This window comes from Calidris pugnax, unplaced genomic scaffold, assembly GCF_001431845.1.
Source record: "Calidris pugnax isolate Ruff unplaced genomic scaffold, ASM143184v1 scaffold98, whole genome shotgun sequence".
NCBI lineage: Eukaryota > Metazoa > Chordata > Aves > Charadriiformes > Scolopacidae > Calidris > Calidris pugnax.
In genome coordinates, this window is record NW_015090829.1 from 912,947 (window position 1) to 938,732 (window position 25,786).

A 25,786-nucleotide genomic window follows, 5' to 3' on the forward strand; every position below is an offset into this window, starting at 1 on the left:
CGGCCGCACCACGGTGGCCCGTCCCTACCCTGGGGAGGGAGAGGGATGCACGTCCCTCACAGTCCACAGTCGTTTCCAGTTTCCATTCAGCATCCCAAAAAAACCCCAGCCTTCCCTTCACAGGGCTGTTCTGCTGAGAGACTTCAGCAACAGCAGAGGAAATGATGCCATCTCGTTATATTCTTCCAACACCCAGGAAAAAGACACAAGATCTACCCCCAAGGAAATTCTACATGGCCCTACAAGCATTCAGCAGAGGCCACCTAAAGCTCTTTTTGGTGGCAAGTGTTTGAACTCAGCCAAGCACAGAGTGATGCTGTGCTCAGACAGCCCACAGCAGGGCTTTGAAGGAATCATAGAATCATAGAATAGAATCATAGAATGGTCAGAGTTGGAAGAAACCTTAAAGATCATTGAGTTCCACCCCCCTGCCCTGGGCAGGGACACCTCCCACCAGACCAGGTTGCTCCAAGCCCCCTCCAGCCTGGCCTTGAACCCCTCCAGGGATGGGGCAGCCACAGCTTCTCTGGGCAACCTGTTCCAGTGCCCAAAGACCTCTGGCCAGCTTCATCCAACCTCCTCTCCCTCCAAAAGCTGTGTTGTTTCTCTTATCTCAAAATCAGAGATAGGGTTGGATTGACCTAGACCAGAACTTCTGTAAACTTGTTTCTCTTTCATCCACGATCCACGTCCACAGACCTGAGGGTGCTGGAATTCACAGTGTCACGCTCCCCTCAGCCTGGTGAAGACCTGGCCTCGGGGATCCCTGGATGCCCACGCTCTGCTGCAGACCCCCCCGCTGGGACGAGGAGCTGAACCCCACGCTCTGAGAACAGCCCTGCCCCCTCCAAAGCCACCTCCCACGCCCAGGCTGGATGGGACCCCTGCCCCCCTCCCGTCCAACACCAGCTGCTCCAGAGACCAGGCAGGAAATTACATCCGTGACTTCTTTAGGAGAAGGTCGGCTTGTGCCCTGGAGCTGGGGGGTGTGTGTTCCTGGGTGCACATCGGGGACACCCAGAGAAACGCCTGCTCACCTCGGGCACAGCTCTCCTTCCCTGCTGGGAACCCACGTGTGTCTTCTCCCACACATGCATTCAGCGCCGCTGCCACCACCTCTGCTGGGGACCTTCCAGCTGGAGGACATGGGAAACACCACGACATCTCCTGCCATCGCTGGGGAAGCCACCTCCAGCCCAGCAGAGCCCCCGCAGAGGAGACAGGTGAGAGGAGGTGGGTGGATATTGTTTTCTGCTGAAATCTCTGTGGTTGGGCTCTTCCATACTTGCTGCTTTTTGAAGAAGTGGAGTCTGCACCGGGAAAGAGGCCAAAGGCACCCACGAGTCATGTCCCTGCCAACAGAAATCCAGCAGAAATAAAACCTTGTCCTAAAGCTGACAAAGATCCAAATCCCCTGGGGCCATGGCCTCGGATCAGGGCAGCCCCACACCAAGGGGTTTTGTCCAAACCAAACCCCGGCCGGATCATCAGCGACTCTGAAAGCTCCCCAAGAAATTGAACTTTGCTGCTTCTGCAAGAAAGTGGCGTATTTGTTTCTATTTAGAAAAGGAAGATACAACCAAAGCCGGTCCCTTGTCTCTCGGTGAGGTGATGGGAGGGTGGGGGACGGTAGGAGATCTATGCAGGAACCACCTCCATTTCAAGCCGACCCTGAAGCCCACACTCCCTCTTGCACCGAGGTTATTTCAAAGCCTTGGTCCCACCACGCTCAGCTCCTCTCCTCAGCATCCGCCCCACGGGCTCCATCCCCACCCTCCTAGCTCACGTATCGCATTTAATTGCTGCTCACTAACGACTGTACAAACACTGCTCCCACTGAGACGCCCCCGTGTGCGACAGGCTGGGCCCCCAGCGCCCCGAGAGAGCTGCCTGGGACGGGGCGCTCTCCAGGACCCTCCCTGCAGCCCGTCAAGACGCAGATTTTCGGTTGCCATAGCAAAGCTGGTGTGCAATTAAAAAAGTGCTCTCAGGCTTCAGGGGCCTCTCCCTCCCTGGGGCCTCCGGGGACCTGCTCCGTTCCTACCGGGATCAAACCCCGACTTTGCCGGAGCCCCGGGAAGGCCGGGACAGGGAGCGGGGACACGGAGCCCTCTGGCTTCTCCACGGTCTGTGAACAGGGAGAGAAAAGAGCTGAAAAGCCCCGATGCCCAGGGCTGCTCACACCAGGCTCGGCCGCTCTCCGGCTCCTCCGTAAGGGCTTGTGTCCCCCTGGATCGGGATGAGGCGTCCCCTTTCTCTTCTCCGTGAAGGGGCTGTTTTTCAGGTCACAAGAGACAAGGAAGCCCCTAGAGCAAGGGCCATCAAACCAGCGCCCTTTCCTGGTGTCACCTTCTCTCTCCTGCTGCTTTCTCACCGCTGAAGATTTGGACACACAGCCCAAACGTGTCCACGTCACGCTGAGAAAACAAATCTGGCTCCAGGTCCGGGTTCAAAGCTGGCAGGGGATAAAACCCACGGCGAAGGGGCACATTAACAGCGTTCCCCTCCCACCCCGAGGGACATGTCCTCAGAGCTTCTCAAGCTGCCTTCCCCCCTCGACAGGACAAACGCCCACGGCCGTGACACTGTGGAACCCATGAACGTTCAGCACATCCAGACACCAGGACCCAGTGGCTGAACCCCTTTGCTGCCCCTCGGGTCCCAAAGAGAGAGGTCCAGGCAGGTTTTTGTGCCGCAGAAGCTGATGGTGAGGACACCAACGTGGGTCCATCACACTCCCTTAAGGCTGCCCCAGTAATGGATCCTCCCCATGGGGAGCCTTTGCGCTGCTGGAAACAGCTTCGCTTGTGAAGCTGATTTTAGAACAGGGAGCAACTCGCCAGGGGAAGGGAGAGAAACCCCATCACACAGGGAATTTAAAACCTGCCCAGCTCCAGAGGTGGGCAGCAGAAAGCTGTCCTGCAGGATGACCAGCACAGACACTTTCCCCTTCAATCATGACAACGGTCTCATTGTTGCCGGGATGAGAGACCCAAACCCAGGATGAGAAACCCAGATCCAAGCCCCCCAAAGCTGCTGACTTCACATCTGAGCAGCCCTGACCACCGCCCCTCATTGCAGGTTTAGAAGAGCAGCGTTGGCCTTTTAATGATTGAAACCTCGCTCCAAACCAAGCCTTGGAAGCGTCGGTGTCTGTGGGGGAGGATAAAAATAACTGCCCTAATGGAAGGTGCCGTGGTCCATTGCTCCTCGGAGGGGGCAGGGAGATGCCCAGCCGGGCCAGCAGCTCACTGATCCCCCGGGAAGCAGCTCGTGTTAACTGGGGCTTGGCTAAACCCCTTCGCTGCTCCGGGGAGCCAGTGGGAAGGGGGAACTGGGAGAACTGGAGGGACTGGGCAATCTGTCTGGGATCTAGGGAGCAGCAGAGCCGGGAATCCCAAACCCACAGCCTCGGAATGGGGGGCCAGGAGGGCAAAGCGGGGCTGGCAGAGCTGCAGTGATACCTCCTGGCAGCTCCTTCCCAACAAAGCTCCCGGCAGCTCCGGCCGGCAGGAAACAAGGCTCCCTTGTTATGGAAAAACGTCAGTGTCTGCAGGGCCCAGGGAAGGAAGCGGAGTCCGACCGACATTCCTCGAAAGCTGGAGAGAGAAGCCAGAAGAGGCAGCAGCTCTGGGGGCAGCGGGTGCTGGGATCCGGCTCCGGGCTCCCCAGCCCCCCCGGGCACAGAACCCACACTGACACAGAGCCCAGCAGCCCCCAGGGAGTCTGGGGGGGCAACACACCCCTGTGCTGCGTTGGAGGCGCTGGATGGGGAGAGCTCAGGTCTGGTTCTCGTCCAACCCACACGGACACCTCGGGCAGAGCATCCCCCAGATCCCAGCCTGGGCCCACGCAGCGTCCCACAGGATGGTTTGTCCCAGCAGATAAATGCCCACTGCGAATCAGTGCTTAGGGAAAGGAAAAAAAATTAAAAACCCTGCTTTGTTGAGAAATTTCTGCTCTTAAACCCTGTCAGTCAGCGTGGCAAGTGGCAAACAATGTGCATCAGCCCATCAGAGGAGCACGGCCCACCACCCCCCGGCACAAGAAGCCAAATGGAGCCGTGTGACTGTGCTACAGAGAGCAACTGGGCACTTCTGCTTCCGCTCGGAATGGCAAGGGGCTGCTTCTCCAAACTCCCCTGGAGAAATAATCCCCTTTTGCCTTAGTCTGGTTGCATCATTTAAAAAAAACCCAACAAAACAAAAAACCCACCTGAATATTTTGCTCTAATTTTGTATCATAAAGTTTTCAAAACAAACCCCAGGAGTTCCTGGTATTGGCTCGATCTTACCTTCCTGCATGTTCCTCCCTGCAACACCTGAATATTCTGCTCTAATTTTGTATTATAGTTTTCAAAACAAAACCCAGGAGGCTCAATCTTACCTTCCTGCATGTTCCTCCCTGCAAAGGCTGTGGAGCCACCCGAATCTCACACAGCATCTCCTGTGGATGAGAATGACACTTCCCAAAGGGCAGGACACACACACACACACACCCGGTTTAGAGATTCACTGAAGACATTCCATTTTCCTTCCGAACCAACACTCTTCCTTCCACATTCCTGAGCCTGGAAGTCCCCCTGCTCTGTTCAGGCATCTCTCCACAACTGGGAAGGACAGGAAATTCTTCATCTTCTTGCAGCCAAGACCTGATGCTTGTCAGTGGAGCTGATTTTGGGAGGAGAGGTCCCTCCACCGCCTTCCACACACAAGGGCTTGGGACCAAGGATGCAAGGGTCAGGGCTGGCCGCAGGAAGGTCCCTGCCTTCAAATTACCATCCCCTGGTTAAATTCTGGGAGCCCAACCTCCCCCGTGCAGTCAGCAGAGACAGACCAGCATCTCCCAGGGGCCAGAGGACCCTACAGGGGCTGAGATGAGCCCCCCCTGAGGTGACCACCTCCCCAGCGACTGCAGAGCTGCCTTAACCCAAGCACCCTGGACCTTTCTCCGCCTGAAGCCAGGTGAGATGAAACGCAGCCCAAGCCACCAAGCTGCCCTTTCTGGCCCCTACAGCCACCTCCTGAAGGTTTATACAGACCTGTGAGATTTAGAAGATGGGATGAGACCCAGAATTTCCTTCAGTTATGTTCAAACTCAGCGCTTCCTTCAGCCCAGGGCTGCGGCAACCTCGGTCCTGGGAAGGAGTCCCGGGGTGGGGGTGTGAGGACACCCACATGCCTTCCTCCTGAATCAGCTGTATTCCCTGGAGAAGTGAGCTGCTGACCAGCCCCACAGCACTTCCCATGGGAGCCGCAGGGAATCCCAGAGCTGCCGCAGGCTCCAGGAAATTACCCGACGTTACGACTGCCCCAGGACCACGGGCAGCCCGGGGCAAATAGCCCTGCTCCATCCACTCATCCACACGCTGCTCAGCAAGCGGCTCTGCTCGACTCGGGCAAAGCAGAGGGAAAATACCGAGATCTAGACATGAAAATACACTCAGCAGGTCAACACCAAGTCTGTGAAACAGCCACGAGGTCGCTCCTGAGCCACAGGTACCTGTTACCGGGATGGCGTTAACACACACCGTTTATTGCCATGCGATAGACCCTCTGGCTCACCTGTAGGAGGGTGGTTTCTCTGCTCCATCACCCACTGCTAAGCTTTAGGCAGGATTTTCACCACTTCACATGATTTGGGGATCCCACAGTCACTTGTCTTACTGCCCCCTCCAGCCCCACGTTTGCTGTGGCCACGCTGTACCCCAGGGCACTCCCCGAAAACAGACAACGCCGGGAACTCCACACACAGAGCAGCAGGAGAAGGGGCAGGGGTAAAATTACACTCAGCACCCTTAAATCCACCCCACCTACTCACAGCCACGTCTGTGGAGAGCTACGAGTGGTTCCAAACAGAAATCAGCCCCCCAAAAGGCCTGGCTCTGCTCACAGTGACTCACGGACACCAATAACTAACAACAGGCTGATTAAATTGACTAATTATACTCATGGGTTGTGCCTTCCAGCTCGGAGCCTCCCCTCTGGGGCCAGGCAGGCACATGGCCCTTTGCTTCCACAACCAGCAAAGCCCAAGGTATTTTGAAGACGCAGCTGAGAGCCTGGATCCCCACAGCACAGAGAGGTGCCGGCAAAGGCAGAGCTGGGGGGGTGGAACAGCCTGACGACCACCCCTGGGTCCTGGGTTGTTCAAAACTCCTGACGAATAAACACCATCCAGACTGAAATAATAGTTTAAGAAAAAAAATATTTCATTTTGTTTTTTTTTTTTAAAAAGAAATTACATATAGATTTCCATTTCCAACAACAGCGAGAAGTCCAGAACTTTCCACTGAGGAGGCGGTTTTATTTCCATAATTGCCTAAAGCAATAATAAACCCAACGCCACGCAACAGCCCAGCCATCCGTCATGACAAAGAGGGGAAGATTTCTATGGTGTTTATCCTGAGGACAGTCTGTGGGTGCACGATGACTGAAAAAGAATGAAAAGAGGAGAAAAAAAAGCTGAGATGACAGCACAAAACCTGTTGCGTACCTTTCCCGCTGGCTGAGCTCCCTCAGCCTGACTCTGCCACGGCGTGAGGGCTCCTGGGGCTCTGGAGATGCTGTCACACTGCCAGGACAGTGACAGACCATCGCTGTGACACCAACAGGAGGTCCAGGCAGAGCTCCCGTGGGACTATGTCCAGCTGGGTAAGGTTTTAACACCCATTCCATAAAATAAGAGGTCCCAATTCTCCGTCTCGGTCACGTCTGAGAAGAGGGGTCACTTTATAATCCCAAAGCCCACCCTGGGACACCGTTAAGGCACATCTGTGATTCCATTGCCAAGATTTATGGCTTTGGAAAGGGCACAAGGTTGCTTTTCTGCCCAGGATATTATTTTCAGCAAGATCTTTTGCAAGGGTGTGAGATGAAGGGCGCTGGACATAGAATCACAGACTGGTTTGGGTGGGAAGGGACCTTAAAGCCCCCCCAGTGCCACCCCCTGCCCTGGGCAGGGACACCTCCCACCACACCAGGTTGCTCCAAGCCCCCTCCAACCTGCCCTTGAACCCCTCCAGGGATGGGGCAGCCACAGCTTCTCGGGGCAACCTGGGCCAGGCTCTCACCACCCTCACACCAAACAAGTTCTTCCCCACATTTCAGCTCCATCTCCCCTCTGTCAGTGTCAAACCCTTCCCCCTCCTCCCATGGCTCCCCTCCCTCAGCCAGAGTCCTCCTCCCTCTGCACACAGGGCTGGGAAGGAGCTGTGCCACCAGGGACCCTGGGGACATGGTGAATGAGGCTCCTTCCCCAGGCGCTGCCCCTCCATCACAACATGTCCCCCCGGGGTCTTTTCATCTTACTCTTCTTCCTCTGATAGTTGTGCCTCTTCCAAAAGCGCATGTTGATTTTTGGCCACGACTCCGTCTTTTCGATCACAGTAGCCTCCACGCGGACAAGTTCTTTCCTTAAAAATAAATGTTAGAAGTATCACTTTTTAATTATTTACATTCTCCTCCTATGTGTGAGCAGGCTCCTGGGGGGAAGGGACACCAGGAGCACATCCTGCCTCACAGAGCCCAGACCCACAGCAACTACAAAGTCCCCGGGGCAGGAGGGAAACCTGTCAGGTCGGTGGCTTTGTGGTGGGGACCCAAAAGCCTCAAGGTGCCATAGGTGTGTCGGGCAGGTGACAGGAGTCTGCAAGGTGGGACCTCTCTGCCATGGGAGGGATAAGATCAGGAACAGCTATGGAAACAGCAGCAGAGGAACCTGCAGGAACTTGTTGGATCACAGTAAGATGAATTCCCCTGGTGTGTTCACACGGTCTATGTGATCGTATCTGTCCTGATGGCACAGGCTAAACCCCCCTCGGCCCCTTCTCCAGTGCTGTGCTGGGCAGCACAGACCTCCTTCCTCCTCCTAAAGCACCACAGAGAGCTGGAAGAACATCTTCTCACTGAATAAGTCCTGGCAGAGGCTTGGTGAGAGCTTTGGCCCTGTTTCTAGCAGAAGGCACAGGTACCCGGCTGCTGCAGCACGTCCCTCCTCCTCCCACTCACCCCCCTCCTGCCGCCCACTCTCCGTCCTGCTTGTTTACCCCAAACTGGCAGAGAACAGAGGATTTCATGTTCTGCTCCCCACACGCAGCTGGGGGAGCTCGGGCTGAGCAGTGAGACCACTCAAAGACTCCAGTCATTTCTAGATCTCATTTCTACACAGGGAAACTCTCAGCAAGTAAACATCCTTCCTCCCCGAGGGTGGAGAATATGGCCCGTGCTCCCTTTGCAGGTGAGTTCAATCACAGATGGCTTCGTCCCCTCACATCACCTCACAGACACACACCCCTCCTGCCCACCCAGGGACTCCGCACAGCTCCCAGAGACGTCCCGCTGAAGTTAGAAGGAGAGTGCTGGGATTTCTGAAAAATATCTGAAAAACACCAGAGCTGGAAAACCAGGCGGTGGGAAGTCCGTGCTGGAGGATGGGTTCCCTGTCTGCACACCTCCTCCCGGGGACGAGAAGCGCCTCCAGACAAGAGCCAGAGCGAAGCTTTGGAAAGCGTGGTTTTAATCAGCAGCCACGATGGAGGAGGAAGAGACACTCTTCCATGCAGCATCAATGCAGAATACCATTAAGAACTCATTAGCATGCTCACTTCGCCGCCGGAAGACATTTAAAGAACATTTTCCTGACAAACGACTGTGTCTGCGCTGGAGGGGGGCAGCCCATCCAGCCCAACTGCTCCAGCAGGGTCACCAGGAGGCCAAAGGCTTGGAGACGTTCACTGTCTCTCTCCTCATGGCTCTCTGGGGTGTCATACAGCTCAGAGACCGAATCCTGAGGGAGGCGGGAAGGGCAGCCGGAGGAGAACACGGATACATCTGCATTTAGCCACTGGCCCAGGAGAAAACAGACATAAGGTAACCCAGCTTTTAAGAGACCAGTGACCCCGGCATCCCCAGAGCCCCACGACAGACCCAGCAGCACACGGGAACACACAGCAAACCTCACAGCGCTGGAGAAGATCCCCAAAACCGAGCTGCACTCCGGGGGCTGGCCGTGTGTGACCCCTCTCATTAGGGAGAGACCCCTTCTGGGTCTGACTCCTGCTGCTGGAGGCCAAGGGGACACGCAGCCCCCCCTGAGTGCCCACAGGCTGGGACGGAGGCACCTCAGCAGCTCAGTAATGATGATCACGTGGGAAAACTGGGAAGCAGCCAGGGCAGAGAGTGACCCGGGCACTGAAACCCCCACATTGCTCTGGGGAGAGCCAGGGTTGGCCGTAGCTCAGCCCAGCTGTCCCTCATCCTGCTCTCCCCACCGGGCCACAGTGGCTGCCCGAGGCTGGGGGTGATACCCAGCCAGAGGGAGAAACACTGACACAGACCTGTAGGTAAGTGTCCCCATCACTGCTCATCGGTGCTGACGTGATTCCAGGCAAATCTTTAAGGGTATTGTTGAGACATCGTTGAGTACATGACTCTGCAAGTCAATGTTCATGGCCCTGGTGAGTCTTCCTCTTGGACAGAGCACCAGGACCTGTTGGCTGAAGGGCTGAAGAACAGCAGGAACCACCTTACTGGTGAAGAGCTTATGAACAGAAAAGTTCTCAGCAAAATACAGCCCAGGAAAAAAAAAAAACAAAACAACCCAACATCTTTATGGAATGTTTCAGGTATGACTGGAATGTCCATAAAAATAAGAAGGGGGTCACACATTTCCCAGAGTGGCTCTCCGCAGCAAAACGTCCCGTGACAGAGCACATCTATCAGAGTTTTGCAGGAGGCAAGAAAAATCCACACTGCGATCTCATAGATTTACGCTGGGCTGAAAGCTATTGTCATTAGGCAGTGAAAAAGCTCCAGGCAATCCACAGCCCCAAAGGATCGTAACTCTTGGAGGTAATAACTTAGCTGAGAAGCTGCCTCGCTCCCTGCAGAAGGTACCCAAATCCCAGCCTGGCTGCCAGGGAAAAGAACAGGTCCTTTGTCACTCCCACTGAAGCCGCTGCACAAACGGGCAGGCAGCAGGAGAAAGAGCAGGGTTCATCCAGAGGAAAGAACTCCCCTCAGCTGTACTTGGTCTAGAAATCAGCTGAACTTTCTCACAGAGGCACCATTCACTTCCCTTCACTCAGGTCTCAAACAGCCAATGCCCTGAGATGCCAACCTGCCCGAGGTTACGCTCACTTCCAGCCGCAGCTCTAACGGGGCACAACAATTCCTGCATTATAGGGCTGAACAAAGCCCCACGCAGACGGCCCGATCCCCTCTGCCAGCCGAGCAGGCAGCGAGCTCCCTGAGCAAACACAAACCCCAGCAGATTCCAGAGCAGAAGCCAGCTCGGGGTTCCCAGAATAGCCTCTGCCACGCAGAGATGTTTTGTTGCGCTGTTGTTTTTTTAAGGCTTCAGAGAAGTGTCATCTTGGGAGGTATCGGACTGCTACAGAAAGTTAAAACACAGCCATCTGTCCAAAACAGGACAGGCTCCTGCCCGCCTCCCGGCTCCAATGGGGAACGCAGCTGCAATGAACTTATGCAGACGCCGGGGCAGGCATTCACTCACGTGTTTATTTTTAAAACAACAGAAAAACAAAACCGCCTTTGTTCACATCCAGGCTCTTATCTCCCCTCCAAGATGTCTGTGGTTTGGGCAGGACCGGGACGATGGGAGAGCTGCAGTGCACGCTGCTGCGACACGCCGTGCTCTGCTCCCCCCTCCTCGGCCCATGTCGGGGCGCTGGGGCTCGGGGGGTTCCTCCGTCTCAGAGGGAGGAACGGCACCTCCTCACCAGCCCTTCATCCTGCCTGGGCAGCCTCCTCCTCTTCCCCACCCTCCTCTGCCAGAGTTACTGGGGTTCAGGCTAACGCTGGCAGAGGTGGGGTTTGCTGCAAGCAACTGCCACCGCTTTCCAGACACTCAGCACCTGCAGGAATGAAACGGCTGTTTCTCCTCCTGCCCCGGAGCTCCTGGCTCTTGGGCCACGTGCCCAGGCCAGCACACAAACTGGGAGCTCCAAAGAACCCTCCCAGGGTCACCAGTTAAGAGAGCCAGGTGAAGGATGGTGCTCCTAAACTGCCTGATGTGGCACATCCCCACCTGCAGAACTCAGGCTCCAATTTGAGTTTCTTCCAGGTGACATTTGTAGTCCCAATTACAAGATTCCCCTTCCTAAAACCTTCCCCAAGCATGGTACCTGGCCATATGGCCTGCTCCAGATGGATCTGCAGTGCTGCTCAAAGGACTGGCAGCTCTCACAACCCCACCTAACACGGGGAGCCCGGGGCAGTCACCACCAGCACAACTGACCGTGTTATCAACCGCGGAGCATGTGACAGTAACTCCTGAACACCAACAGCCCCCGGGGCCACAGAGAACACTCAGAAGTGAAACCCATCTGAAACCATGGAGTATTTCTAACCTGAACCTAGAAGCCACCAAGAAGTCATTCTCAGATGCACGAGTCTCTCCTCATCTGACCATCCTCTCCCAAAGTAGCCATGGTTCAAGCCCAGACGTGAACGTGTGGTTGATGCTGCGACCAACCCCCCAGCACCTCCAGCCCACCTTGCCCTGCCTTTTACCACTAAAACCTCTTGTCCTGGGGAGAACACTAGCTCCTGACTCTGCTCCTGGCTGGTGCTAAGAGCTGAGCAGTAACACCCGGGCCACGCACCGCATCCTTTGGGTCAAGAAAAGGAAGAACCAGGTGTCCTGACAGTGTGTGTAGCAAGTCCTATAGCTCTGGGATGGAGGGAGTGCCAAGGGGGGAAACTCCTTCTCCTCAGCTCTGCAATTGCTGGACTACGTGACTAGGAGGAAGGGAAAATTACGAACTCTAAAATGAAGAATAAGGCCTGCTGGGTTAAGACAAGGGTAGAAGGAAATGGGTCAAAAAACCCAAGTCAAATTAAGGGATGGGCAAGGATTTCTGGGTTATTCTAAGATGACTATCACCGGAATTAGGGTAAGGGAGTAAAGATGTTGAATGGCAGGATTTACTCCTAGTTTGTACAAAGCTTATGAGAAAAAGATCCAACCCAACAGAAGTGAATATCCTTCAGCGACCTCAGAAGTGGGAAGTGCTGCCCTGTCCTGGCACCGTGGCCATGGTCAGTCAGCAGCACCTGATGGGACTGGCTTATTGGTGATTCTTTCAAAAGCCACAGGGCTGGGCAAAATGCTAGGGCTGAGAAATTCATGTTTCTCAAATATCCAACCCAACAGAATCACAGAATCTTCTAGGTTGGAAGGGACCTTAAAGATCATCTTGTCCAACCGTCAACCTAACTGACAAAAATAGACACCCACACAACAAACAAGGAGCATCATCACTAAAGCATACCTGCCAGCACTTCATCAACCCATCTTTTGAACACCTCCAGGGATGGTGCCTCAACTACCTCCCTGGGCAGCCCATTCCAATGCCTGATAACCCTTTCAGTGAAAAAATTTTTCCTAATATCCAGCCTGAGAAGTGAATACCCTTCAGCAACCTCAGAAATGGGAAGTGCTGCCCTGTTCTGGCACCGTGGCCATGGTTGGTCAGCAGCAGCTGATGGGACTGGCTTATTGGTGATTCCTTCAAAAGCCACAGGGCTGGGGAAAATGCTAGGGCTGAGAAATTCATGTTTCTCTTCAGTTTCAGGGACTGCAGGAGCCCTGAAGCTGCAATTAAGCACAAGAATCACCTCGAAGATAATTCTTATATGAGACTTCTTACCCCAGGAGTGGCCTCCCAATAAGCGTGAAGTCATCGGCACCAACCAGCAAAACCTGTGGAAAATAAATCAGTCACATATCACTGGTTCATCGCCCCAGCAGAAACGCAAAGAGCATCTTCCAAATTCTACAGTCGCCATAAAGGAGTCAAGCTGCTTAAAAATAGGCCTTTACATGTTTCAAAATCACCTTGAAGATAATTCTTATATGAGACTTCTTACCCCAGGAGTGGCCTCCCAATAAGCGTGAAGTCATCGGCACCAACCAGCAAAACCTGTGAAAATAAATCAGACATATCACTGGTTCATCGTCCCAGCAGAAACACTAAGAGCATCTTCCAAATTCTACAGTCGCCATAAAGGAGTCAAACTGCTTAAAAATAGGCCTTTACATGTTTCAAACCTGACCCTGTTCCTAGAGCAGGATGGTGGAGAAAGGCAGCTGACAAGTGAGAAACGGGTTCACCAGACAGAGTCTCCCAGCACAGCTCATCCCCAGGACAGCTCATCCCCTCAAACACGCTCCACCAGTATCTCCCGCTGATCAGAACACGCTGAACCGCTCTGCTCTGGCTCAGCACCAGCTGTGAGGATATGGCAGGCAACACAGGGCAGGAGGAGAGTATGCCTTGTGTGGGAGCTGGATGAATGGCAGCTCCTAGAATCATTGCATTTTTATAAAGGAGTCAAACTGCTTAAAAATAGGCCTTTACATGTTTCAAACCCGACCCTGTTCCTAGAGAAGGATGGTGGGGAAAGGCAGCTGACAAGTGAGAAACGGGTTCACCAGACAGAGTCTCCCAGCACAGCTCATCCCCAGGACAGCTCATCCCCTCAAACACGCTCCACCAGTATCTCCTGCTGATCAGAACACGCTGAACCGCTCTGCTCTGGCTCAGCACCAGCTGTGAGGATATGGCAGGCAACACAGGGCAGGAGAATATGCCTTGTGTGGGAGCTGGAGGAATGGCAGCTCCTAGAATCATTGCATTTTTATAGCAATTGCTACATATCCCAGTAAAAAAAAACAACAAGTACTTCCCTCATTCTCCTCCCCGAGGCCTCAAGGTGGGCAATAAAGAAACGAACACTGAGGGGATTCACCACCCCAGGGACCAGCCCTTTTGTTTCAGGGCACCTCAGCACCCGCCTGGCTAAAGATCTAAAGGAGCAGGCAGGATAACTGAGGAGGTGGGAAGAAGAGGCAGCATTTCCCACCAAGTATCCCAGTAAAAAAAAAAAACCACAACTACTTCCCTCATTCTCCTCCCTGAGGCCTCAAGGTGGGCAATAAAGAAATGAACACTGAGGGGATTCACCACCCCAGGGACCAGCCCTTTTGTTTCAGGGCACCTCAGCACCCGCCTGGCTAAAGATCTAAAGGAGCAGGCAGGATAACTGAGGAGGTGGGAAGAAGAGGCAGCATTTCCCACCAACTGCCTCCTTCCCCACACTAACTGTGGGGCAGAGGTTAAAAGCAACACATAAACAGTCGTGGGATGTTCTGGCGTTTGTTTTTGATACTTGCCAGTAAAATCCCCAAAGGTTAGGGTGGTCAGGCAAGTGTTTCACCTTCTTCACTCCCACCTAGACCTCTGTGTTCCTGGCTGATGCTCCACGAAATCACTGCTCTGTTGGATCTGGGGATGCAGGACATGGCTAAAGCCGTCCCGAAAAAGCTGGCTCAAAACTGGGCTTCAAAGTGAAAGATGAGTAGGAAAACCATCCGGCTCTCTGCCGCTTGCTTGGCTCTAACAGCCAACACGAAGCCAAGAGCATCCCACTTCATCATCTTTCATTTAAGGTTTAGATTAATGAGCCTCTACAAGTTCCTGCTCGTTACCCCGGGCGAAAGATAAAGATACTGAACAGCATCTTGGCAGCTCTCCCCAGCACACACCACCCCTCTCCCTCCGCCCAAGCGCTCAGCGCGATAAGGATCTCGCGAAGCACGGAGCGATGACAGTCCCTCTGGGAGCACTGCAAGTATTTTGGGTGTTGGAGGCTCGAGGCAAACACAGCCTTTAGCTGCTGGCTCTAGAAACAACAACTGCAAGTTTCGGGTTTTGGATGAAGTTAGTACAACAAAGATCTGTCTCCTAACAGAGTCTGGCACGACTCATCCCAAGCCTGTTTCACAGAAATCACAACAACATTACCACTAGCAGAGTAGCTGAAACTGGCACGAAGCTCAGGCAAAGCCCGTAGCTGGAGTGGGACCGGGAGATCCAACAGGAGCTCTCTGGGACTTGTTTTATCAACGGGTGATGGGTTTTGCCCCAAGGACTGTTGGCAGGGAATTTGCTCCGTGCAACACAGCGCAGTGGAATCACAGCACGTCACCTTTTCCATCCGGATCCGGTCTCCGCATTCAGCCTCCAGCACGTTGTCCATCATGATCAAGTCTTCACTGGTTACTTTCCACTGCTTGCTGGCAAAGTGGACCACGGCGAAGAGCCTCCCGTACTGCCCCGCTGCGATCATGGCGTTCACCTTCCGCACCACCTCTGCGGGGAAACAGGGAAGGGGTCAGGGGGGAAAGCCCAGCGTGGTGGGAAGGGCTGCTCAAAAGCAACCCAGCCACTCTGCTCTCCCACCACAGCTCTCATCTCCTGGGAAGCTTTAAGCAGAGACCAACAGCAATGTTGTTTCCTACGGTGTGTGAGCGACCCTTTTGTAAACTCAATGACCTACTTGTATTTTAGTTGCTGGCAAACCCACAGGTAAATAAGCACCAAGGGTAGCTAATTTAAGACCTGGCTTCTCAGCCTGTTTCTTAGGCACCCTAAAATGCACTGTGTTCAGATATAAAGCACTCCAGAAAAGAGCACTTGTCCACATTTGGAGGGCAGCTCCCCTCAATTCCCAAGTGCTATGCAGAAGGTCCAGGGCTCTGGGTAAGGCGGGCAGAGCACCAGGAGGAGTCTGGCACCGTGCACAGGAAAAGGGGCTCCTAACGAAGCCTGCCCTGAGAACTCCTGCCCGTGGCAGAGACAAGAGAGACCTTTCCCTCCCTCTTCTCCAGAGAATCTCTCCCCACATGGACAGACCCGCATACAGGGGCCAGCAGCAGTGCAGACCCCAAGGACGAGGGAGATCCTACACAGGACCCATCCCAGCTTTCTGTCATCAGCCTCCTCTGCAGTGAGGCCAAACCCAATTCCGATGGGAACATGGAAAGGTATTGCTTAACGAGTGCCATTCCTCCGCCAAAGAGTAGCTTCCCGCCCTCTCGAGCTGTTCAGAAAAAGAGCAACTTTTCTATAACTGGAAAAATAGATTTTTTTTTTCACTGTCCTTAAAAGTGGCTGAATCATTTTTTTCTTGGAATGTAAACAAAACACCAGCCATTGGGGACCGCCAGGAATCCAGCAGCCAGTCAAAGCAAACCCAGCCCTTACAGGAACGCTCTGACAGTGCCCAAGCTCCAGCCCAGCAGATGCAAACTCCTCAAGGCAGAGGTAAGAACAGAAATGGTCTGCAAGGCAGTGGTTGCTGCAGTTCCCACCACGAGGAAGAGTTTAGCTTCTGTGCTGCCGGAACTGCTGTCCCAGAAGAAAAATCCACTGTGAATTCTTTTCACTGATACAAACGTCCAGAGAAAAAATACAAGCCCCTTCTCTTTGCTCTGCCCTCAACTGCACAACGGGCACAATAAAGTCCTCCCAGCTCCGAAGCGCTGCTCCAGGTGTGTCAGCAGTCCTGTGGTCAGCAGTCCAAAACCAAAGTTCCAAAATGCTGGCCTACTACTTTCTCTTAGCAAAAAACGTGTAGAGTCATGCTCTAACGAGGGCTATTTCCTTGTCAAATTTCAACTTTCTACCCACAAAGCTTTCTCATCTTTTTGTACCCAAAAAAGGTGCATTTTCTGCACCGTCCTTGGGCTCTGAAGTTGGTGATAACTCTTCCAAACATCTCTAGGGACAGAAAACATCAATGACGTTCCCATTTTATTGCCAGCACGGCTTGTATCTCAGCACCATGTGGAGAGACCCTTCCTAAAATATCCGGGGCTGTTTCCATCGCCAGCAGGAGAACAGAAGGCAGGATTCAAATGTTCTCGCTGCTGTTTGCTTTGGATAAGCCCAGCCGGGAGATAACGATGCAAGCTCATTAACAGCAGGAGGTTATAAGGCACGGAAATCACAGCGGCCCTGAGGATCCCATGCGACATGGGCCCCTGTTCTCAGAGGGCTTGGGCACAGCATGCCCAGCAGTTTGCAGTTCAGCACTGGGTCACATCACGCTTGGGGACAGAACACTCATCTGTCACCTCAGCAGTCCCAGGAGCACGGAGAAGATAAAAGAGCAGGATGAAAAGCAGCCAGAGAGGAGACCTGGAGTAGGAAGCTCTCTCCAAAGCACATCCCACACCGTTACTAACACTTCAGCCAGATGACAGCAGACTGTCTGCCAAAGGGTGGGCACGCTCAGCTCTCCTCCTCTCCCTCTCTCCTCGTACAACAACTCTCCTTTCCTTCCTGGGCCTCCTCCACCAAAGCAGAGGAGTCGGGTGCCCTTCCCGGGTGTCCCAGGGGCTAAGGCAAGGAGACAGAGAGGCTGCCTCTGAACACCCAGGGAGCTCATTGCCTGCAGTACACAACTGCTAATTGCCACCAGCACAGCCCTGTGCAGGAAACCCACCCGCTGGGGCTCGTTACTGCCCCGTTCTGAGAAACATCCCCTACCCGAGTGGGCTCCCCTGCTCCCAGCCCCAGCCCTCTCTGGGTGACAACAGCCCCCCTGGGCAACAGGAGCCTTCTCTGTACCCAACTGTCACATCCCCACCTCCCAGGGGACCTGTGGCCAGGTACGAGGGGACAATTGCCCTGTTGTAGCCCAGCCAAGCAGGGAGGATGGCTGCTAACCCGCTGGCGAGGCTGGATGCCCCACGTGCTCCTTCCAGGAGCAGCGCTGGCTGCGTTCAACAGCCCGACTAGATGTGGGGACAAGGACATGTTCACCCATGTTATGTCGCTTCCCAGCTGCTCAGGGCCTCATGTCACACCTCTGCAGCTCTGTCGTGTGCCCACCAGCCAACTGCTAATGCTGGCTCCACTCTTCTCTTTCGTGCACTAAAATACACCAGCCCCCTGACGTGCCCACCAGCCAACTGCTCCTGCTGGCGTTAGCTTGTTGATTTACCCATTAGAAGAAAAATAATTGTTTTCTCCTGTCCAAAAGGCTTGTTTCATGCTTTAGAAAGCAACACGTCACATCAGGTAAGGTTCCTCTGAGGGTCTGTCCTGCTGCCATAAACTAAAGAGACCCCCACATTCTGCCCAAACCTTCAACAGCAGCAGCTGGAGCACAAGTGCAGGGACACCAACATGCACCAGGAAGGAAACAAAAATGCAAAGATCAATAATTAGCTCCAATCATTGAAGATACTTGTATATACTCAATCAGGCCACCAGTGGCAATACTGGTGGAGTGTGAGGCTTCACCTGCATGATGCTTCGCTTCTTCTACTGGATCTGGAAGTTTCACTTCAGGCCATGGCGGGGAAGTCAGAGATGTTTTGGCAACAAGTCTGTGAATGATAAGATGAGATTCACTTGTAGCAAACAGATACTGTCAAGAGATGTAAAACATGAGGAGAGAAAAAAGGTAAAAGCAGCTGGAGATGGGGCAGAAAGTGGTTTTCCATTGGGGGAGCAGAGGTTGTACAGGAGACTTCATGACTGTCAGTATGCGGGGTCAGCCCAAAGCCCACGTGTCGTGACATCATCTAGGTCCATCGTGAATTGCAGCAAGCTTTAAGAAAAAGGGGTAAATGCCTCAGTGCTTTGTTTGCTTTACTCCCATCCTATCATAAAATCCAGTATGGGAAACAGATAGTTATTTCTTCTTTAGTTCTTTTTACTTTCCACCTCAGAATATTATTTGAAATAGTTTGAAACAAAGGATGAGTGTGGAAAGAAGCAGATGGAAAACTGCCTGGTAATTCACCCAGGCTGGGTGATCACTCCTTCCTGATGTGGAGTCCTGCAGCTGGATGTGCCAGTGGTGACCACGCTCAGCAACCACCGGTCACTTCCCACCTGCTTGTTCCTGCAGACTGGAATTTTGTCACCAGCTCCAGTGGAAACAGAGCTGCCTGAAGCCTTGCTCACACTTGAGCTTTAGATAAAACGCTCTTGTCAAGTTTTTCCAGGTTGAGACACAAGTTACCTCCAGCCCAGCTGAGAGGCTGAACACGGTAACGCTCCTCAGCCCACTTCAGCCCGAGCACAAAGCCCTGCAGTTCCGGGATAGCGGGGAGCATCCGGGAGGAGGAGACGTGCCTGCGACGGGGAAAAAGGGCTAATGAGCCTTCCTAAACCAGCCTCCAGCGTTACACACGAATGACTCACAGGCATCCTTTTTTCCTCTATGTTTTGAAGCTCTTCTCTGTTAAATAGACAGTTTAGAGAGGGCCTTACGACCACAGCTGGGTTCTTTACAGGAGAGTTATGAGCCTGCTCTTCTTTTGTCACTTCCAGCTGCATCCCTGAATGGCAATAATAACGGCTTCTCCCACCCCCGGTGCAATTCAGCCTGTAATACCACAAACGTTCAGCCCAAAAGCCTCTTCCGTGCCGTTCCTGAGTCTGTCTACAAGTGACAACCCCAGAGTGGAGAGGGACTAGTTGGGGCATCGGACAGGACTTCTCAGAGCCGTGCCCTTCTGGGTTCAGGATGAGCACAGAAGGGAGCAGGAGCGCACACCGTCCCACCTCCACCCAGCCAAGCACGAGCATCGTCCCTCGTGATGACTCTGAGCACCAAGATATTTCACCAAAAGGAGCAAATTAAATCCCTATTTAAATTAAATCTTCTGGGAAGGGTAGCTTCCACTGCTGTGATAGAGAATCACTTTAATAACATCTCTCTTCAAACCCTCTGCCACAGCAGCACTGAGACAAGAGCCTCCCCGTTGCAAAATGTTGCATCAGTCCCCAAAACCCTTCCTGGTGACCAGCCTGGGGGCTCCTCAGCATCACAGACACGTCCCTTCAGGATCACTCGGTGCTGATACAGTCACAGAACAACTGCAGCTCAAACTGCATCAGCACCTGAAGGACAAATTCCATGCAGGGACATCTTACCCAGAGCCCGCTCTATTTTCCATATGCAGATGTTGCTCTTCCTAGTGAATATGGTACACTGACACCTTCAGCTCAGGGAACACACTGGGGGCCTGAAGGCAAACAGCCTCTGGGGTGCATACACAACAAAGGCTGAAAAGCACCAGGGGCACTGCAGCCAGCAACATTCTCAGTAGCTGTTGTGGTAGGTTCTTTCTGCTCAAGTTCATCACTGGGAGGGATCCTCTGGTCAAAACCGAGCTCTTTCCCGAGTGCCTCGAGCTCCACATGGTGGGGACTGTAGCTGATGTGGTAGGTTCTTTCTGCTTTTCTCAAGTTCATCACTGGGAGGGATCCTCTGGTCAAAACCGAGCTCCTTCCCGAGCTCTGCGTGGTGGGGGCCCTTCTGACAGGGGTGCAGCAGCACCAAATCACTGACACCCCCCCACAGCATCAGAGCTGAACAACAATTACCTCTGCTCCAACGTGCCACGGGGGGTTAATTCACAAACGAAACACTGTGCAAAACTCACAGCGTGACTCTGAGCAGAAAAAACGCAAACGGCACTTGCTTATAATTAGCTGTTTTTCAAGATCTCTGGGCTGAGGAGCAAGAAGGAGAAGGCCCAGAGGCAGCTGTTTACATCTCTGCCTAAGAGCCAGTTACACAAACTATTGATTTGTTCCCAAGGAACTGGTGAGAGAAGCAGGACTCTAACAGGGACAGCACTTTGCACACGCAGAGCTTCCATCAGAGCTGCTGTAAACACGTCAGGGAGCAGGGAAAGAGGGAAAAGCCCGTCCTGCCGCGTTGGGGGGTTATCCCCAGAGGTGCCAAATGCCTTCACCCAGAGACAGACACATGACCAAAAGGCACTGGATTACAGTTCCTTATTAAGCAGGAATCTATGATACCACAAAGACAATCTGAGACTCAAAGAGGTGGGAGATTCACCCTGGATCTCGAGGAGATGACCAGGAAGGTATCCAGTTTCTGAAATGGGGAGAGAAAGGTGCTGCTCAGTAAATCCCGTCTCCATCAGGACTGGGAAGCTCAGGATTCCCTGCGCGCTGGGATCCACGCTCTCTATAAACACCACAGGATGTGTAAACTGCCTACAGCGTTCAGGGAAGGGCATTCGCTGCCAGCGAAAGGCAGTAAAATTAACGCCACAGCAGTTCTGTTTGATCAGTTCACTCTGCAATGGCCAGTGATGCCTCCCAGAGGCCTTTCCTCTAACACAAACCCAAGGCCACCGCGAGCAGGTCCGTAACCACGAGCCCCACGGCTCCGTGGGTCTGCTGGGGGGTTCAGTGACAACATCGGGCGCTGTGTCCCGGGGGCAGAGATCCCAACGGTGTTCCCACACGCTCGAGGAGCAGCGGGAAGAGGCCACCCCTCTGCCCCAGCACAGAGGGAAGGAGCAAATCCTGCTGTTTTTCCCAGATGCCGCTGGCAGGAGGGCTCTGTTTCGCAGGGTCCCTCCTGGTGAGGGGGAGCAGCAGCAGAGCCCCCAGCGCTGCCCCCGCGGGAGATCCGGCAGAGCAAGCCAAGCACAGGCACCCACCAGCAGCTCCCAAAGGGCAGAACCAAGTGAAGCCTGAAGTTTCCTGCCTCAGTGTCCCCTGCTTGGGCTGTTAAACACATTTCATAGAAACGTTTAGGTTGGAAAAGACCTCCAAGGTCGGTGAGTCCAACCGTTAACCTGACAAAGCCACCACTGACCCATGGCCCTCAGCACCACGTCTGCCCAGCTTTGAAATCCCTCCAGGGATGGAGACTCCACCACTGCCCTGGGCAGCCTCTGCCAAGGCTTCACCACCCTTTCCATGAAGAAATCATTTCCAATCTCCATCCTAAACCTCCCCTGGGGCAACTCGAGGCCATTTCTTCTTGTTTCATCACCTGTTCCTTGGGAGAAGGGACCGACCCCCCCTGGCTACACCCTCCTTTCAGGGAGTTGGAGAGAGCCAGAAGGTCTCCCCTCAGCCTCCTTTTCTCCAGGCTGAACACCCCCAGCTCCCTCAGCCGCTCCTCACAGACTTGTGCTCCAGACCCCTCACCAGCTCCTTTGCCCTTCTCTGGACCCGCTCCAGCACCTCAAGGTCTTTCTTGGAGTGAGGGGCCCAAAACTGGACACAGCCCTCGAGGTGGGGCCTCAGCAGTGCCCAGTACAGGGGGATGGTCACTGCCCCAGTCCTGCTGGTCACACTGGTCCTGACACAGGCCAGGATGCTGTTGGCCTTCTTGGCTACCTGGGCACACTGCTGGCTCGTATTCATATTTTATGAATAATGCTGTGCAAGTTCAGTATTTACCAGGTATCAGAGGCTCCAGGCAGAAGAACTTTGCCACAGGAGCAACAAAGGTGAGTGGCAGCTGAAGCCCCTTCTGCAGTTGAGGAGTTTCTATGTCCTGACTTGAGTGGCTTCTCTGCTGTCTACTATGGGCTGAGCCCATCCTGTGGCCCTTTTCTCAGAGGAGGACCTAACCAGAGGAGACTCAGCTGCTTAATTACACAAATCAATGGAACACCCTGCTGGCAAAGGGGACTGAAGGTAGGCAGAGGGCCCAAAACTCATTGGGAAGCAACAAAGGGGTCAGACAAGTCTCCTTTCCAAAGGGAAAACAAGCTGCCCTCCCCAGCCCCCCCCAGGGAAGGTCAGCATTTTGAGGGGGAAAAATCAAAGCAGAAAGCCATTTGACATTACCCTTGTTGCAGAGATGTGCTCTGGGAACTCTGGTGCCGAACCACAGATGAAAGGAAGAAGGCTAAAGGGGGAGAGAGGGAAAAAGAATTAAAAGTAAGCAGCTACTGCTGGGCTTTTAGTCCCCGGTGAGGCAACATTAATTACTGTAACGCTGAGAGCCACAGCGCTGGTCACCTTCCTGGTACCATTCTTCTGCCTGTGAAAGCTGTGTTCAGCTTTATCACCACAGGCAAAGATAGAGGGGGAAGCAAAAGAAGACACAGGGTAAGAGGAAGGACCCAGGCGTTGTGTGCAGCGCTGCAAGAGAGCGGCGGGACGGCCTCCCTCTGCAAACACACTTATTGCAAGTGACACCTCCAGCCAGAGGCAACGATTTAATATGGACACACTGGGAGCATCCTGTATTTCTTGGAAAACAAGGTGGCTGAAAGGCAGAGGGGAGGAAGGGGCAACGTGAAGGATGCTGTGGTGCACTCTAATTCTGAGCACTGATGGCACTAGAAGGATCCCTTCCAGCACTCTGGGCCCTCTAAAGAGGGGACGGGAGCTACTACACATTCACCAGGAGATTCTCAGTGATTTCCAGTAAGCCGTACAAAGTCTCCACTCTGAAAAGAGAGCAGGAAGACAAGGCACCAGCAACTCATGGCCCCGGAGCTCCCAAGCAGACACAGCAAGGGCAGTGCAACTCAGGGAATGGGAAGATTCGGCAGATTTGGTTCTGACACTCCCGTGTCTGGGTTATCACTGTCCCAGACATGCCTTTTCCTTCCAGGCCAGAGGAGGAGAGGAGCCACGGAGCCAAACATGGAACAATGGAACGTGGGGATGAGAAAAACCTATTGATGCTTTTCAGAGCTACACATACACCAGCTCACGTTCACCAAACCAGCGAGGCTGTGGCACCATTCCAACACAGGAATCTCCAAAGAATGAGTGGCTTTACTACAACTTACATTACCCTTTGAGTGTAGCTTCAGCATTTTTGGGAAAGGAGCTGGGCTTGCACACACTGTTAATTAGTGGATAGAGATGAAGGTCTAAAAACATACGCTTGGGGATTTACCCTTACGTTATCTGAGGGACAACAGTACACTTTCTGGAGCAATTTGCTAAATTAAAAGACAGACTACACACAGCTTCTTTGCAGGAACATTACCTTTCTAAGCCACCAGCCAAAACATGACCGACACAAGGGACTGGAATGACCTCTTAAAGCCAAACGCAGGTACCCACCCCCTTGCTGAGGCTGCAGCCCCCCGAGGCCAGGCTCACCTGGCACAGAAACCCACCCCAGCTGTGAAGGCAGGGCCCCCCAGCCCGGGGAGGGAGGCTGATGGAGCCCCTACACCCCCTAGCCCTGGGTTTGGCTGGAAGGGTCACACCAGGCCGCAAACGGCCCGTGGAGCTGATTCTCCCTTTGTTACCGTGGGTCTGCCCCCGAGGGCCTCCTGGCTGCTCCGGGGGTCGCGCTGGTAACGACCTGAGTCGCTCCTCTTGTGCCCCTCTCCCAGCCCTTCCCCTCGGGGGCAGCTCCGGGGCTCATCCACCGACGCCTGCTCGGGGAGGCCGCGGGGCCTCGCTGTACCCGCTGAGGGGACGGGACGGGCCGTTCAAACTGCCGGCGGCGGGGCAGGGTCTCCGCCGCCTCCTTCCTTCCTTCCCTCCCTCCCCTTCCCCGGCCGGAGCAGAGCGGAATGTCCCGGCCCGTCCCGTCTCACCTGTCGCCCCCCGCCGGGCCCCGAGAGCAGGTACCGCCGGGGGCGGCACTCCCCGCGGGCTTGTCCCGGGACAGCTGCTGGCACCCACAGCGGCCCCGGCGCTCCGGGCCCGGCGGGGCCTGCGGTCTCTATGGGACACGCTGCCGGACTCACCCTGTAGGGCCTGCGGGCACCTATGGGAGACCTGATGGACCCTCCCCGGGACCTACGGAAACCCTCTGTCACCCATGTAGGGCCTGCGGGACCTATGGAAACCCTCTGTCACCCATATAGGGCCTGCAGGACCTATGGGAGACCCTCTGTCACCCATATAGGGCCTGCTAGCACCTATGGGAGACCCTGCTGGACCTCCCCTGGGACCTGCTGTCACCTGTGGGAAGCAGTGACAGACATACCCCTAAGGGACCTGCTGTCACCTGTGGGCAGCCCAGCTGACTCACTGCTGTAGGACCCTGGGACCTGCTGTCACCTGTGGGAAGCAGTGACAGACATACCCCTAAGGGACCTGCTGTCACCTGTGGGCAGCCCAGCTGACTCACTGCTGTAGGACCTCCTGTCACCCGTGGGAACCCTGCTGTCACCTCTAGGAAATGCTGTGGTACTCACTCCTCTATCACCAGCACCTCCCCATAGGAATCCCCCCTGTAGGGCTCGCTCTAACCCCTGGAGACCCTGCTGGGCTCACCCCTGCAGGAATCCCTCTCAGACTCATCCTTTAGGGTGTGCTGTCACTCATAAGGTCAGCAGCACCTTGGGGCTCCCCTTCTGCTCTCATGCTCAATCCAAACCACAGCAGCCACGAGGAAGCAAGTTCACCCCATCCCAGCTGAAACCAGGCCAGTGTGCACGTCCAGACAAACCAACTGGGCAGGTCCTTTCTTTCCACACCCAGACAGGAGAGAGGAAAATCCACATCAACAGAGGTTTCTCCAGGGTCTGCATCACCCCGTTGCCCAAAGTGAGCCTGTGGATGCCAGTCTAGTTACATCGCTACAAACTCATAGCACAGCCCAACACTTCAACCACCTGATGTCCCTTGTGCCATCCTAGAATGGTTCAGGTTAGAAGGGACCTTAAGGATCATTGAGTTCCAGCACCCCTGCCATGAGCAGGGACACCCTTCGTCATCCTTCCCCTTCTTTTCCATCTATCTCCTGCTCCATTTTCTGAAGTTCTGAGTCTCAGCTTCAGCCCAGCAAGGGCTTTTCTTCACACCTGTGTGTGGTTCCCAGGGCATGGCAGGAGAGCGTCTCGCTGAAGGAGCTGCAGCGCAGGGGTGTCTGCTTGCTCAAACTCCAAGCTGCCACCCAGAGAACCGAGCTCTACGGACGGCTGCTCGTCACCTTTCAGCCCAGGAAACATGATTCAGACGCTGAGCTGCCCTCTAACAGCTTTGGGCCTGGTAAGTGATATTCCTGTGACTGCAAAGTAGGTGAAGTAAGAGATGACCAATGTCTTCTTCTTAACATCCTTCTAACATGATATTGGTAAAGCCTGAGCAATCGATGCAAAAAAGGAAAGGAGAAAATGTTATGGCTCCAGGATGAATGTAGAGGAAAACAGCCTCTTTGTCCCTTGGCTTGTTACAGGCAGGTATGTTGCACCAGGAATT

The 25,786-nt window shown here is 54.1% G+C and overlaps 1 protein-coding gene across 3 annotated transcripts; it reads right to left on the reverse strand.

The window, feature by feature from the left end:
* Window positions 1–6,187: 6,187 nt before the first annotated feature.
* On the reverse strand, window positions 6,188–24,198 carry MRPL21 (mitochondrial ribosomal protein L21). Of its 3 annotated transcripts, none has more exons than XM_014940714.1 (7): window positions 24,175–24,198; window positions 22,454–22,514; window positions 18,119–18,204; window positions 15,015–15,178; window positions 12,674–12,726; window positions 7,311–7,414; window positions 6,191–6,432 (listed from the first exon to the last, which is right to left on the reverse strand). In XM_014940714.1, exons 4-7 carry the CDS (start codon window positions 15,153–15,155, stop codon window positions 6,368–6,370), a joined length of 363 nt encoding a protein of 120 aa, XP_014796200.1. In that variant the 5' UTR covers window positions 15,156–15,178; window positions 18,119–18,204; window positions 22,454–22,514; window positions 24,175–24,198; the 3' UTR covers window positions 6,191–6,367. The 3 variants fall into 3 exon arrangements, with proteins under 3 accessions (XP_014796198.1, XP_014796200.1, XP_014796199.1); XM_014940713.1 differs by lacking the exon at window positions 12,674–12,726 and adding an exon at window positions 12,894–12,946 and having other exon boundaries at window positions 6,353–6,432; XM_014940712.1 differs by lacking the exons at window positions 15,015–15,178; window positions 18,119–18,204; window positions 22,454–22,514; window positions 24,175–24,198 and adding an exon at window positions 13,385–13,516 and having other exon boundaries at window positions 6,188–6,432.
* Window positions 24,199–25,786: the final 1,588 nt, after the last annotated feature.